The sequence below is a fragment of the Myxocyprinus asiaticus genome, chromosome 34 (assembly GCF_019703515.2).
Source record: "Myxocyprinus asiaticus isolate MX2 ecotype Aquarium Trade chromosome 34, UBuf_Myxa_2, whole genome shotgun sequence".
Classification (NCBI taxonomy): Eukaryota; Metazoa; Chordata; class Actinopteri; order Cypriniformes; family Catostomidae; genus Myxocyprinus; species Myxocyprinus asiaticus.
In genome coordinates, this window is record NC_059377.1 from 31,448,040 (window position 1) to 31,464,237 (window position 16,198).

The 16,198-nt window shown below is 35.4% G+C and overlaps 2 protein-coding genes across 2 annotated transcripts; both read left to right on the forward strand.

The window, feature by feature from the left end:
- The first annotated feature begins 2,414 nt into the window (after positions 1-2,414).
- Positions 2,415-5,060, forward strand: LOC127425132 (homeobox protein Hox-A13a). The gene is made up of 2 exons (XM_051670804.1): positions 2,415-3,165; positions 3,377-5,060. The coding sequence occupies exons 1-2, from the start codon at positions 2,481-2,483 to the stop codon at positions 3,622-3,624; spliced, it is 933 nt and encodes a 310-aa protein (XP_051526764.1). The 5' UTR covers positions 2,415-2,480; the 3' UTR covers positions 3,625-5,060.
- Positions 5,061-12,994: 7,934 nt separating this feature from the next.
- On the forward strand, positions 12,995-15,894 carry LOC127425198 (homeobox protein Hox-A11a-like). Its single transcript, XM_051670914.1, has 2 exons — positions 12,995-14,107; positions 14,798-15,894. The coding sequence occupies exons 1-2, from the start codon at positions 13,498-13,500 to the stop codon at positions 15,025-15,027; spliced, it is 840 nt and encodes a 279-aa protein (XP_051526874.1). The 5' UTR covers positions 12,995-13,497; the 3' UTR covers positions 15,028-15,894.
- Positions 15,895-16,198: the final 304 nt, after the last annotated feature.

The window sequence follows — 16,198 nt, forward strand, 5'->3', positions numbered from 1 at the left end:
CACTCTTCATAAAGGAGACGTATTCTTCATGCTATTGTACTATTGCTATTGTTGTTGGGGTTCAAACATGACCCGATAAAGACAACGTTAGGGACCTAGGCCTGCAATTGACAACAGATACGTTCACTTTTAACTTTGTGAACTTCAAAAGTACTGCGTTATCATTGAATTTAGAAATGCTAATTGATTAAGTTCATATTGCTAAGCTATTGAAAAATCAGAAAAAGAAAAAATAGTGATTCCTAACAAAAATTATGAGAAGCTTTGGGTTTGTTTAAATGCTGGTATACTATTAACCTATTGAAATAGGTTGAAGGACATATTGAAGGGGTATTACTCATTTTCTGTATTTCATTATATGTCATTTCTTGAGTGTTTAGAGTGTGAAGTAGTAGTAATAATAATTGGTACATTTTGGACTATTTTTAATTTAACGTTCAAGTCTGAATACGGAATATATACAATTAAAATTACAGTTTTACTGTAAAAGACAATATAGGCTACATATACCTGCTGTTTCTACACTTACAGTTGTATTTTGAAATTTACATGATTAATTATTTTTAAAGGCTTATTCAAAACTATTTGTTTGGATTTCATTATTCAAAAGTCATTGAAATAAATATTAAATAGTTTAATAAAGGTCCGATTTTCCCCCACATTATCAGTCATTTACGACTTATTTTGTGCCGTTTGCGGAAAAGCACATTGAAAATGTTTGAGATCACGCAATAGATTATTTATCTCCATTAGCAAACATGTTTGAGCTACTGAGAAAACTAAATGTAACTTAGTCAACACATAAAGATTTACACTTTTACAAATGTGTCGTTAAGGCTTTTTTTTTATTATTATTATTATTATTTTTTTTTTTATTTTTTTTTTTTTTTATCGAATGCATAACGTCCTGTTTTAGGAATTATACAGTTATTTGTTTTAGATAAAATTACGTGCAACTAAGCACGTTTAGCACCGGTCCTTGTTCTGGACAGAAAGTTCAAAGACTTATTGTTCGAAGTTCTGCTCGAAGAATTGCCAGCATATTTTATACGAAACCATAGCAAATTATAATGTGTTCATGCTTATTTTTTTCTGCAGTTGAACAGGCGTGTTCATTTCAGTAAACATAATTGTACAGCCCGCTTTTCACACTTTCATACCAAACTACATGGCTTTCTTTCAAAACAATTGAGTTCTAACGACGTCCTATTAGTTAAAAATGCTAAATTATAAGGAAAGCATGTTAACCTGTATGTTTGTTCCTTAGGGAAAGTGGAAGGCCAGTGTAAGAAAAGGCTTCTGTGACTCATTTACTTTAGCAGAGATTCCTCACTATTCGACTCTTCTCCTTTGTAAAGTTTTTGTCAAAAGACTGGTCATCAAAGTCTGAAAAGGCCAACAGGCACAGCGTCGCGTCCAGACGACAACTTTCAACTTGACCTTGGCCTGTAGACGCGTCAGCCCCGCATGTAAAATGCACAGAAGAATAAATGGGCTGTTCTCTGTCTCCGTATCTTGTAAACAAAACGGAAGCCGCAGCAGCAGGAGTTCATGCCACGTTCAAACATTGGACCTCTTTAACTGCCATCACTTGCAACCCATTTTCTATGTATCATGAAAATAACCTGTGCATTTCGTTAATGAACGTAAAACGGCCCACCTGGCTGGCTTTAGTAGCTACACGTACGCATTGCATCATACGTTTCAAATATGTTTAATGGATAGCATATTCTTTGAGAAGCCTATCTAAGTAGTCATAGTCTACATTAAGTGAAAAACATTTGGTGTATTTTCTTTTTGAAGATGTTATACTTTGGTATGTATATTATTTAGATGTTAAAACGGTGTGCAATAAATAAGATATTAAATATCTTCAAATACGGGGTGTCTTATGTTGAAGCTGCGCAAAACCTTGAGGTTTTTCGTGTTAATTATGTGGCACAACAAGCCCTTCGCACTGGCAAAAGCTTACACCTGGCTTTATGTTTTATGTTTGCAAAGATGGATTACAATAATTCCATGTGATTCAAGTGCAACATTGCAATTACACACTATTTGTTCCATATTTAACACTTAGCCATGACGGATTTTGAAACGGCATTAATTCAACAACGCTTTCACAGTTTTTGTATTGGACACAGAGATGAAACTTCATGAGAGTATGAGGGCATTCGCCATGTTTCGCTTATTTAGCCATCAATTCACTTTTGGAACATCTCCAAACGGATGGAATCATTTGACAGATACTCAGATAGTCATCTCACAGCACAGCGTTTGTGCTCAGTTTAATTGTTAGCACTTGAGCTGATTAGCGTCCTCTTTTACATATCACATGACCAGTTTTAAACCAATGGAGATGTGATTCTGTATATGCACAGGGTGCGTCAGAGTGGCTTGACTCTCGCAGAATCCACTGTCTTCTGTTTTTCAGTCTCGGGGATTTTCAAAAAAGAGCCACACGTCTCAATGTCCGACAGGCTATGACAACGTCACTGCTTCTCCGCCCGCGCTGGATTGACCCGGTCATGTTTCTCTACGATAACGGTGGAGTCTTGGACGACTCCAGCAAGAACATGGAAGGGTTCACAGGAGGTAACTTCCCACCGAGTCCGTGCAGGAATTTGATGGCTCACCCTGCCTCTCTTGCGCCCAGCGCTGCTTATCCGTCAAGCGAAGTTGCTGCAGCAGGAGCGGGTGAACCTGGAAAACAATGCAGCCCCTGCTCTGCCGTTCAGGGTTCAGCCAGCGCTTCACTTTCCTACGGGTATTTCGGTGGCGGTGGGTACTATCCTTGCCGAATGTCCCACCATCACGGGGGCAATGGAGGTGTTAAGACATGTGCCCAATCCCCCGCCTCTGCCTCACCTTACGGGGAAAAATACATGGACACGTCCGCTTCTACAGGCGAAGATTATACAACTTCGCGCGCCAAAGAGTTTGCATTTTACTCGAGCTACTCCTCGAGTCCGTACCAGCCAGTTTCAAGCTACCTGGATGTCCCCGTGGTCCAGGCAATTAGCGGGCCTGCAGAGCCCCGGCACGAGACCCTGTTACCAATGGAGAGTTACCAGCCGTGGGCCATCACGGCTAGTGGTTGGAACGGGCAGGTCTACTGCACCAAAGAGCAGCCACAGACGGGACACATGTGGAAGTCGACAATACCAGGTTAGACACTTTGACACTTTACTAGAATAGGCAAGATAATCAAACATTTATTAACACGTATAACAGTGTTTCCACATTATATAAATTCCACCCACTGTATTAAAATATACCTAACTGCATGCCCTATTGTGTCCATAACAAAGCATCAGTTTGTTGCCTGAACTTCTTACACATTTTAATTAATTTACTCACGTTATATCTTTCTCCTCAGAGGCAGTGTCTCACGGAGGGGCGGACGGCAGCTCTTTCCGACGCGGGAGGAAAAAACGCGTTCCATACACCAAGGTGCAGCTGAAGGAGCTCGAACGAGAGTATGCCGCCAACAAGTTCATCACCAAGGACAAACGTAGACGGATATCCGCTCAGACCAACCTGTCTGAACGACAGGTTACTATCTGGTTCCAGAACCGACGGGTAAAGGAGAAAAAAGTCGTCAACAAAATAAAAATCAGCAGTTAGCTTTGCTTTGAGTAAATTGAAGGAAACAATTTTAGACGGTGATCGTTACCACACACTGTGGAAAGTGTTTTGTTTCAAAGGTTTGAAATTATAGACGTTTTGACGAATAGTTGGTTCTCTTGGACTACTTTGAAGTGACTCCTTGGATCGGACAGGGTTGATGGTGACGCGGTGCGTCATATTTGCGTTTCACCAGGTGACGACGCAAACTGTATATTCCCCACTTAGGACAAAGAAGACCAAAAGATAATAAAAACATCTATGGAGAGAAACACTTTGAATATCGAAACTAGGATGCTGTAGCTCCTTACAGCGGTAAATCCTATCTTCTAGATTTTAATCACAAATAAATATAAATAAATAAGTAATGCAATTTGCTTGAAATCTAAATTTTTCTTCGCCTCATGCTGGATAATATGAGGAATGGACCCAGTAGTTTATCAAGTTCATTTACAATCTCTGGTTATATCTGTGTCAAAATAGGCTAAACTTACTGTATGTTGGAGTAGTTTATAGGCTATGTTTTGTCGTTGTACAAGTGTTGCTCAAAAATCCTATTAAACCATTGGTATGAAAAATATGCATAATGATTTAATTTTATATACCATTTTTTACAACACTAAACCACATCACAAAACTGACCATTTCAAAATGCCAAAAAAAAAAAAAAAAAAAAAAAAAAAAAAATTACATGAATTGCATTTTACACATCGACCGTGATGTTTGTATGTAACAGTTGATAAAGTAATGGACCTGTTGGATTGTGTCCAAGTCTTTATGGACTGTAAGAACACACGACTTTGTGTTTACCCTATGAAATGTATTTTTGTCTGTAGGCTGTAACAACTAACCAATAAATAATGTAATATGATCTCTTCAAGAAAGCGAAAACCATTTGCTTACAAATGATAGAGCAATGGCGCCATCTTCTGTTGAACGTTTGTAAGTAAGCATTTGACCTTGGTCTCTTCAATCATTTAAATTAATTCAGTTTAAAAAGAAACACATGAAATTCTACAAACTGTCTGCTCTGCTGTACTACTCCTTCAGCTTACTTTGCCTATCTAAGAGTTTAATGTCAACAGAACGTAAGCCTATCACTTAATAAAAATAAATAAATAAATAAATAATAATAATAAAACAGACAAAAAATTAAGTCCAAATAAAAATTAAATATAAACATTCGTGCACAGGAACAATCCACATTATTGTTAGTAATTGCATTTTTATTAACAAAAGTATTGTCAAGCATGGTTTATGTTGACATTGCTTTTATTATAGTTGTTTTCTGATTTTTGACAATTAAGTTCCATTTTCACAGAGGATTGGATATTGATTTTTACATACTTTATAAATTTAAGGAGCTGAATACTTTGAGATTCAGTTTTTTTTTTTTTTTTTTTAATTGTGACTTGTAGATAAACGTTAATTTGTGCAAACTGCACAATTTGAAATACCTTTAATTAAGCTACCTTAAAGAACATCGTGTGTCTCGTAAGCATTGTAATGAAATGTAAAAAAAATACTTACCTAGCTTACGGCAACATGAGGCTAAAAGATTCACTTGCACCGCGGTGATGTTTTCTGGCTTAGGCCTGATTTTGTATGACTTTCTAGGCAGAAAGCCTAATGTAAGATAATGATATTCTAGTTTCTGCATTAAAAAATAAATAAATAAATAAAAGTTTATTTTAGAAGTTCTAGAACTTTGTACAAATTGTACTTTTTAACAGAACAGCTTTCAGCAGCTTCGTGAGTTTATTTATTCGGATTACAGTAGTTTGACTGTTTATGGTCATGACATGGGTGCTTTATGATTTTTCAGGTTTAATGAGACTGTAGGTTTTTATTTATTTATTTATTTATTTATTTATTATTATTATTATTATTATTATTATTATTATTGTGTGTGTTTTTTGACAAATTACAGAACCACGCACGAACTAATATATAAAGATGTTTGATTAAAAAAAGAACTGTTCTGATTTGCTGCGTCATAATATAAATGTACTATTAGTAATAACTAATTTAAACGTAAAATAATGTTATAATAGCCAACATAACATCAAACTGTTTTCTGTTGACTGCACAGTGTACATGTTACCATAAACATCTGTGACAAAAGGCGTTGTCCTACAAAATCCTTCATTTGTCATCTTGGTAGGCATGTATTATAAAAAATAAATGTCTAAATCTGACAAAGAAATACTAGCACTGTGGTGTTAGGACCGTAACATTTACGATAATATGCTTTTAAGCAGAATGGAAACGGCTTTTCCGTGTGCATTATTATAAAAAATATATATTTGAAAACAATCGATGGTATGTTAATTATAAATGGTTGTTTTTTTTGTTTTTTTTGTCAGATTATTATTATTATTATTATTATTATTATTATTATTTTGCCTTTCTTAGATGCAAACAAATAAACGTACACTTCGATCAAGTTCTTCATTGTATCTCCATAAACACCCGTTTGACTTTAGATGTATTTAATAGTCTATAGTAATTGCTCGTCTTGTTCTGTATCACAATTAACCAAAGAACTGAGATGTGTAATGTGAAGGCACTTATGTGATTCGAACTCTCATTTTCTGCGTCAGTGTGCTTGTTTAAGGTTCTGTTGTGTTGACGTAATGTCACAAGTGCGCGCACGTATTCTAGAGAAAGAAATATTTGAGCCCTTTGCTCAGTAAATCTGGTTTCTTGCGCCATCTACAGAACAAAAATTAAACGGCATCTGCAATTGCTGAACTTTGAGTTATTATCTTTTAAATAATATCCACCCTACCAGTGAAACTTTTGTGTGTGTCCGGTAGAAAACGGTAAGTGCAAATTTGAGGATATTGTATGTCATAACAAGGATCTCTGTCCTACTATCTAAGACACTGATTTGTTCACATAGTTGGAATGTGATTTGTCCTATAGGAAACTGCAATTTATGATGCAGATTAAGATTTGATATTTTGCTTTTGATACAAACTAAGAGCCTCATGGGCTCAAATAAATGTTTTAAACATAATGTTTTTTTTTTTTACATTTATTTTTTTACATTTTAGCAAATACATTTTATTTAAAACATTGTTTGACATTGACCTTCAATAGGGATATTTTGTTTATGAGCAGGGATTGGTTAGAACATTTGAATATTTATAACCAAAGATGTCATGAGAGAGATTAGTATCAATGAAAGAGTTATTAATTAAGAATGACTGGTAAATTGGCGCATGTTTTCATTTAGGTTTGTTTTTATGCGCCAATGGACGGATTAAAGCTAGGGGGTGCCGTCTAGACAATGAAAGCAAAGGCCACATACTGGTTTGGCGTATATGCCTGGTTTAGCCTAATGCTTTACCCAGCCAGCATTTACATTTTAAAACATTTTATGTTACTTTTTTACCAATGCGTTTGCTGTAAAGGCGCAAGATGCATTCTCTTAGATACAAAGTTTTTGACAAAGATGAATGCAGTTATGTCGCCCTTTTATTCTTGTTTTCAAAACATCAGTAATTATATAATTATGTTGTTTGTAATCAACACTAATTTAATCGAAGAGGGAAATACAAAAACCCGCGGCCACCAGTGTTGGTTACGCTAATCTTTATAGCCGATTAAACTCCTAAATCCAAAATAAAACTATCCCTACACACAGACACCACACACCAAACTCTAGTGATGTAAATGGTCTTAACATTTTCAAAACACCAAATCGCGACACACTTGCAAGCAAAAATGATACATGGAATGACAGATTTTGCTTTTTGTTTTTTATTTCTTCAATTAATTTTAAATAGCGCAATAATTCCTATAATCCCCTTTCCCTTCACGGCAAAGACTAGAGCGAATTTTCACCAGTAAATTGGAAATGTGATGTTTTAGTTTTGGTTCTTAAATGTGATGTTCGTGGCTTTTCTGTTGAATTGTAGGTCCCAATTACATGACGCTTTTGCTTTATTATTAATTTAACAATGAAACAAATTCCGATAAATGTAAAATTTTTATAATTCATGCTAGTTGTTTAGAAATGCATTTAGTTCATTTTAAATCAATCCCCAAATTTTCGTTTATTTAAAAAAAGAATGGACAAATTTACATTTTAAAACAATCACAAACCTAGCACAAATCTGACTTTCCAATTTCCAATATTAGGACTACTAAATTACAAGTCAAGTTCAAGAATAAATATCTAAGAAATACTAACCATAGAAATGAAACCCCTGAAATGGAAGTTTCATGACTGTTTGGGTAGTGCATTTTACCATGTCCATTTCAAATGTGTAGGTCTTTGAAACACGCTGTTCAGAATCTTGAGGAGTTTGCAGGAGCCAACGATTTCTTTATTAGATTTGAAAGGACGTTCATTTTAGACGTAAAAAAAAAAAAAAAAAAAACGATTACCACGATAGTTGGTAATGGATTTTACACAAATGAAAGATCGTGAATATTTTTAACAATGTTGTTATTCCGTATTATAATCGTTGGTAATTACTGTAGTTTGGCTCCAAACCCTTCGGATTAAATATTGTTTCATTTCACGTTATGCATTTTTCGATTATCTTAAAACTGTCTGTTTTATTTGTGGTGTATGACTGTGAATTCATGGTATGTTGATTGGAGGTTTCGTTTTTAGTGCAGTAGCCTATCCACTACCTGTTTTTTCCCCTGTAATTTACACTTAATGGTGCTCTCTCTAGTTACTTTGTAAAGTTCCCTCGTGTGAAATCAACGTTTGTAAAAAGCCCATCCGAGGCATACATTGGTTTGCGTGTCCTTTGGTCTTTCATTCACGTTTTCAGACTTACGCTGTAGGCGGTAACCCGTCCCCCTACCCGAACTTGAAGTCGACCATAGGCTACAGCTATTCTGTACGGTAACCCGGGGAGACGGAGGGGTGTGGGCCGCAACACCAGACTATTAGTAGATGCACCGTAGAAGAGAACAAGAGAGCAACAGAAAGGGATCATATCATAACGACATGCAATAGGCTATATTGTGCTATCTTAGTTTCAGAGATGGCCCGATATTAGGGAGGCAATATAGCCTATTATTCATATACGTTATCTTATTGTAATTATTCTCCTTATCATTCTTCTTCTTCTAAACTAATCTTACATGTATCTGAAGCTCTAGCGCTGCACTAAGTCTAGAGTTGTTCATTATAACGTTGTTGAAACTTTTTTTAGAGGTAGGCCTACAGAAAAATGAATGCTTTTGGCTGAAATATCCATGTGTGGTGTCGCTTCTTCTTGCCAGAGCAGCCTCGATCTATTGCGGTAAATGGGGGTAAAGTCGTACAATTTAGGTTCTAGAAATTGCAGTCAGATCTCACTACTGCTTCCGTTGCACCCGGGCCCCATATTACTGGTGAAAGCTTTCCAACACACGTCGCGGAATTTGTCAGGGGTTGACGATTAGGCGGAGCCTCTGGTCTGGTGGCGACCGGTTTTGAGTTTGTCACTTTATCGCAGTGAACCTATTATTGAGACACTATTGAACAGGAATTTACAATCTCAGTATACTTAAAAAAAAAACGCACTACAGTCACACCTTGCTAACCATAAGGAAACTGTATGGTATGAGGCTCATGTTAAGCCTTGTTTACACTTTCGCCTGGCACCGCAGCGCGCCGGACCACAGAATGCGCGCGCAGCTCCTTAAATTCTAGAGGCGTCGCGCCCGCCGTTGTAGGCTATTATTCTGTGAAACAACAGGGGGCAGCCCAGAGAAAATATCATCTGAATCAGCAGAAAGTAGTAGTGAGAAGAAGTAGTTTGCCAGTCAGACGCAACTACTTAAAACCTTTACAAGAATCTTTGTAATAAAAGCATCAGACATTCGGTTTTGTATTTATTCGATATTAAGGCACCGGACAAATACTTGTATCATGCCTTAAAAATGCTAATAGAATATTTATTGACCTTACTCTTATAAATGTATACATATAGATATGCATATAGATATGCTACAGTATTAAACATTTTTTCACACATTCTATTCAAAACAATTTAAATCTAAAGAGCAATGCTACACTCTCGCAACATTTAGGTGTGTAGAAGGCACCTCTACTATATTGTATGCTTATAAAATGTACATTGAGATGCTTACATTCATGCTTATTCACATAAACTCAAATAAATGCTAACCTGCAGTGAGTCACTACACTGCAGTAAATTTGCCTAATTCATGAAACATGAGCAAAACAAATGTGTGTGTGTGTATCCCATTTAAATAAATGCCACAATTTACACAGTAATTGTTTTACTAACGATTTGCACACAATTTTGTTCTGCTCGTGTTTCATGAATAATGTACTTAATTTTCATTAACTTGTGCTATTTTTTAATGCTCTCAATGTTTTTTGCCACTTAGTAATAAACCTTAGTAATAAAAAGCAAAAACTTCTATTTCTATTTATGGAAGTGTCGTTATCCATAAGATGAAATGGTCAGAAAATAAACCTAATTTGAATGTATTTCTGATAGAACGGCAATGTTATTATAAGATGGTAAAGCTTTGTAAAAATAATAAAGCAAAAAGATTAGTTAAAATGTTTGATTTATCTAATTTAACAGATTAATTTTCTTTTTCTTTTGAAACCTTCTTTTATTTATTTGATTACTATTATTAACCTACTTTTATTGTATGTTTGCATTGTATATGAACAAGTTTAACAATATAGCCAATGCTGCCTCACCCAAGTCATTTTTGAATGCGGCGCCGCGCGCACTGTACGATCAGTTACAAAAAGTGGTGTGCACACCGCCGCGAGAATTGGGGTCTAGCGAAGTCAAAGCGCACTTCCGCCAACGCCGCGATGACGTCATTTTTGTCGCTGTGAGTAGAGTAGCCTTTAAACCAAGTTTTACTCACCTCCGTGCGTTCCTCGGAGTCATAAGGTACAAGGGGATTAAGTAAATGCGATGTGGAAAAGTGAGTCCTTTACCGGCCTAATCCGGGTTTAATACACACGGTTAAATTTGCTTATTCTATTACACCGTAAAAAAAAAAAAAAAAAATTATTTTATTTTACAGGTTATATATATATATATATATATATATATATATATATATATACCTGTAAAATAAAATAAAATAATTTTTTTAAATTAATTTTTTATTTATTTTACAGGTTTTATATATATATATATATATATATATATATATATATATATATATATATATAACCTGTAAAATAAAAATAAAAATTAATTTAAAAAAAAGTGGTTAATGGGTAGTACCTTAACATATAATAATGTATTTAACAAGACAATATGCAATGCAATTTTATGGTAAAATAAAAAATTTTGTATGTAAAAGTATGATTTTATAATATAATTAATGTTCAAAATGTATATTATCAAGAGAACGCGTACATTTTACCGTAAACTATTGCTAAAATTACGAGAAGTTTTAGTTATGTTTCTTCTTAATTTTAATATCAGTTATGTACATTGGGGTGTTCTTCATATGTTATAATTTGTTATTTTTAATATAGTTTAGTTAATGTTTATTGCATTATTTTTGTGTCACATGTGTTAACCTGATGGTGTTTTGTGTTTGTGTAGGTTACACTGTGTCTCTACATGTGTATTAATTATTACTCCTGGAAGGGTTACTTTTGAATTGATGAACTTTAAATCATAATGTGGTCTTTTGTAGTTACTACTGCGATACATTTTACAGTGAACAGTAGACTTTTGAAGTTCCAGAAGCTTAATATATTAAGTTTATATCGTTTAATAATATAAACGGCAGTGAACTGTCAAATATGCAGGCATCAAAATGACATCATGTAAAGCCTGAAACATGGTCACCGTATTTTTTGCGGTAAATTTCTGGCAAACACAGCTGCCGTTATTGTATCGTACATTTTACAGATTTGTTTTTCAATAGTGTACCTTTTTTTTTTTAATACAATGTTCAATAGTAAGTATAGAAGCTGAGAAATACAAAATGTGATACACTAGAAGATAAACTTATTGAAAATTCTGAAATTTAATGTTATATAAATTTGAATATATATATATTTTGTATCTCATACTTTAATACCATGTTATTTTAACGCACAGTATGGTCATGTTGATAATCAGAATGTAGTCTTGGACAAGAGAAACACCTCATCATGAGATTTTCTTGCGTAATCTTGATGACAAATAGAGATTGATCAAATTTTCATAGCAGAGATTGAGATATTAACCCAACAATTATATAACTAAGACATGCAAGACCGAAGTACTTAAAGACATATGCAGGGTTGGGGAGTAACGGAATACATGTAACGGGATTACATATTTAAAATACAAAATATAAGTAACTGTATTCCACTACAGTTACAATTTAAATCATTGGTAATTAGAATACAGTTACATTCAAAAAGTATTCTGATTACTGAAGAGATTACTTTGCATTTTATTGTCATTTGTTTCATTTATTATTTAGTCTTTTCAGATGGAAAACATTTATACATATAAATGATGCGATCCAAAGTGCATTTGAACAGCGGTGAAACACTTTCTTATGATGTGTTACATTCATACGAGCAGACAGAGAAGTAAGTTTGAAGTTAGTTTGGAGCAGAAGAAATAGAAATAAACCTTGTGTAAATTGTCAGCTTTACGCTAAGCTAAAATGCTTTTTCTAGCCATTTTACATGCACATGTTACCAGGCACGATCATATTTTTTTATCAAGAAAATTCACGTTGGATCATAATTTATTTTTTTCTAATAAGACCTTTGAGATTAGGGCAAAAATCGTATTCTTGGTGATAATTTTTGTATTGTTTTCCTGTAAAAATATCTAAAAATCCTTAAAACTAGATTTAGTTTTAGAAACAACACTGCATAAGATATTTAGGTTTTTCAGAGAATATATTTTTAACATGTGTATTTTGCCTTACTGTACTGGCAGAGTTTTTATAGTCAAAACAAGTGAAAAAATCTACCAGTGCTGAAGAAGTAATCCAAAGTATTTAGAATACGTTACTGACCTTGAGTAATCTAACGGAATACGTTACTGACCTTGAGTAATCTAATGGAATCCGTTACAAATTACATTTTACAGCATGTATTCTGTAATCTGTAGTGGAATACATTTCAAAAGTAACCCTCCCAACCCTGGACATATGTAAAAACAGAAATGAGGTAAGTGTTTATGTCTTACAGCAACAATATACACAGCATCTAAGTCATATAAACATTGTCATTTTGTCACATTGGCAGTTATAGAACGTTACAAATAAAGTTGTCACAAAAAATAAATAATTAAATGTTTGTTTCTATATATTTTCATTTGGAAAATAACAGAAATGCATCATATAGTATATTTGTCAGTTTAAATTAGGCTTTTTATTTTTTTAGTAAACACCACGGTCACTGAACAATTATGATGGCTCATGTTCCAGTTTGCTTAGAGAAATCCTGCATGTAACTATAGAGGTAAACTATGGCTGACATGGACTTCTTTGACGGGCAACAGTAATTTTTTGGTAATCTTCACAAACTAGTAGCTATTGGCAAATTGTATGTACAGATTTATTGGAAGTTCGAAATTTACTTAAGTTGGAACCTCTTTGCACAGCTTACTATCCCAGTTAACATTAGACAGTAGTCACTGATAACTTTCTCTTCAATATCAATTTCACTTCAACAAAAAGAAAAAATGAAAGCATATGTCAATTTTTTTTTTAATATATCACGTGACCTTAGCCTCCGCTGGAATGAATAGAGACGGATTTCCACGTCATCTTACGTCTCAAAATTTCTTCCTCTCGGATAGCCCTACAACGCGTGTAAGAGACACACGCTCATGAGAGCTATGTTGTGGGCGTTGCGTATGGGTCTCGCGAGCCCAAGCTAGAAGCTGCACAGTTTTAATGATGGATTTTGACGAGAGGGTTTCCGTTGGCTCAAACATGTATCTGCCCAGCTGCACGTATTACGTTCCAGGGGCTGATTTCTCCACGTTGCCCTCTTTCCTATCCCAAAATCCATCTTCTCGTCCCGTTTCCTATTCGTACTCATCTAACCTGCCTCAGGTACAGCATGTGAGGGAGGTTACATTCCGAGACTATGCTATTGACGCGTCCGGTAAATGGCCTCACCGGGGTCCACTGGCTCAGTGTTATTCATCGGAGGATATAGTACACAGGGATTGTTTACCAGCGCCGACGAGTGTTGGTGAAATGTTCCCCAAGAACAGCTCATCAGCCTATTTTCACTCTGCATCGAACTCGACCTCCGCATCCAGCTTCTACGGCGGTGTTGGAAGAAACGGGGTGCTGCCTCAAGCATTTGATCAGTTTTTTGACACGTATTGGGGCTCGGATTGTACAGTGAGCAGCGAATATGCAGCGAGAGATAAACAGCACTCCAGCAAGTACCCAACGCCAGCGCCCGCACCCGAGCAGGAGTCTGAAGGAAAGGAGCGGCAGGAGACCAGTACCCCTGAATTTTCTTCCGGCAACAACGAGGAAAAGACTAGCGGTGAGAGCAGTGCAATCTTGTGCACTCCTGTTAAAATTTTTATATGCTGTTTTATAAGCGTATAATGTTTATGGAGGGCTTGAGATTTCCCCAACAAAACCTAGGCTACTTATAAACTGTGAGAATCACGTGCTTGGAATTGAAATTGGCCATGAAAAACTTATTTTTAACTTGAACTTTAAAATGTATTTAAGTAGCCGCAGTGATTTCACAGTATTGCTAGCAGAGTCACAGTCTTCTCGTATGTCTCTGTTAATTCGTGGATGTTGTTTCACAGGTTTAAGAAAACACATAAATAAATAATTAAATAAGAAAATAAAACCTGTGGATGAATCAGAATCAGAAGAATCAGAATTAGCTTTATTGCCAAGTATGCTTACGAAAGAGGTGGCCTCACCGGAGGCCACCGGGGGCCAGTATGAAAGAGATTTCTGTGGCTTTGTGAGGTTGTGTTTGCTGTTTATAAAATATAATATCCTATTAATATTATAAATTGTAGTTCTTGTCAAGATGATTTTACAATTAATTGAATAGAAAAATGTTTTTGCATCTGTTGCCGACCTTGTGACGGAAATAAAATGTTAGACCAACCCATATATTAACATACAACATTGACATCGTTATACATATTAACGTACATCTTGTAAATTGTTATATATGTATGACGAGTGTTTGTTAATTGCTTCTTAGGAGGACCCAGGGTTCGCAAGAAGAGATGCCCGTATACTAAATTTCAAATTCGAGAGCTTGAGAGGGAGTTCTTCTTTAGCGTGTACATCAACAAAGAGAAACGACTTCAGCTCTCACGGATGCTTAACCTCACCGATCGCCAAGTGAAAATTTGGTTCCAGAACCGGCGCATGAAGGAAAAGAAACTCAATCGGGACCGATTACAATACTATACGAACCCTCTGCTCTAGGACAAGGAAATAACTTATACAACAGTTGCAATAATGATATCAACAATGAGACGTTACAGATTCTCAGCGGTTAATTTCAAGGCACCATTCACCTTTACTTGAATACAATTACAGAGATCATAGTGCATCATCAGTTTCCATCATTTAAGTATGGGTTGTTCTGTGCCCATATATACAGTATATATAAACGTGATTTTCTATACCATTTATTGCGAACAGAAATTTTGTTTTTTTGAAAGTACTTTTCTGCTTGCATTTGTGGTGGACTATACGCGCAAAGACTGCTTGCAACTGTCTGAAATATTTGGGTCTAATCAAGGCTTGGCTTTTTTTAGCTACTCACTAAGTGTGTAGAGGAATGTATGGTGTGTTGTACAGTTGGGCCTAATGACTTTGGTGTGACCAAACAGAAGAAAAACTGCAAGAATGTTAGCGTTACTGCTCCCAGCTCATAAGTATTTATTGATTTGCAACCAGATGAAATGTGCTCCGTTGTTATAGTAAAGGTGTTATGTTACACTTTCTGCTAGTGTTCTAACACTCGGTTGTCTCTAAGAAATGAAAGCGACTTATTACGTGCCAGTGTGAACTGATAATATTTTAGTCATCTAAAGTTACCCCTCAATGCAAACTGTGAACACAGAAATGCAACAGACGCCAACTCAACAAAGACTGATCGAACGTAGAAAATGCGAACCCTCCGAATCTCACCCGAAAGTCATAAACAGCGTTTCTGGACTCGCATTATCCAAGAAGTGGCCTCCTGCAGGCTCATTATAAGACATTAAAGCATTTTCACTCAAAAATGAAATATGTTTCATGCTGAACCTATGTGTAGCCTACATGTGGTACTCTGTAGCCTACTGAAACGTGACTAACATTGTGCTGGGATTAAACAGACCTTGGCTGCTTGTAATCCAGAAGATCATGTATAACATATTTCCCAAATTTAATATTCAACATGGGTACTTTGAAAGTATAGTTTTGTTACATTATTTGCTCTTAATTCAGATCTACAATACATATTATGAATATATCATATGCATGTGGTTATGCGCATTATGTATTAATGAAAAACATAGAAAGCGTTTCTCCCTTTTTTCATGAGCTCTCGAAAGAACAACTCTTTCAGGCCACGGGGCAGTTGTTACCTGACAGTTTTACCGTCACA

Excerpts from the sequence above, each read along its gene's own strand:
- LOC127425132 (XM_051670804.1), top strand. The coding sequence starts at position 2,481 with ATGACAACGTCACTGCTTCTCCGCCCGCGCTGGATTGACCCGGTCATG. Across the intron at positions 3,166-3,376 it reads GTGGAAGTCGACAATACCAG|AGGCAGTGTCTCACGGAGGG; the intron begins GTTAGACACTTT and ends CTTTCTCCTCAG.
- LOC127425198 (XM_051670914.1), top strand. The coding sequence starts at position 13,498 with ATGATGGATTTTGACGAGAGGGTTTCCGTTGGCTCAAACATGTATCTG. Across the intron at positions 14,108-14,797 it reads CAACGAGGAAAAGACTAGCG|GAGGACCCAGGGTTCGCAAG; the intron begins GTGAGAGCAGTG and ends ATTGCTTCTTAG.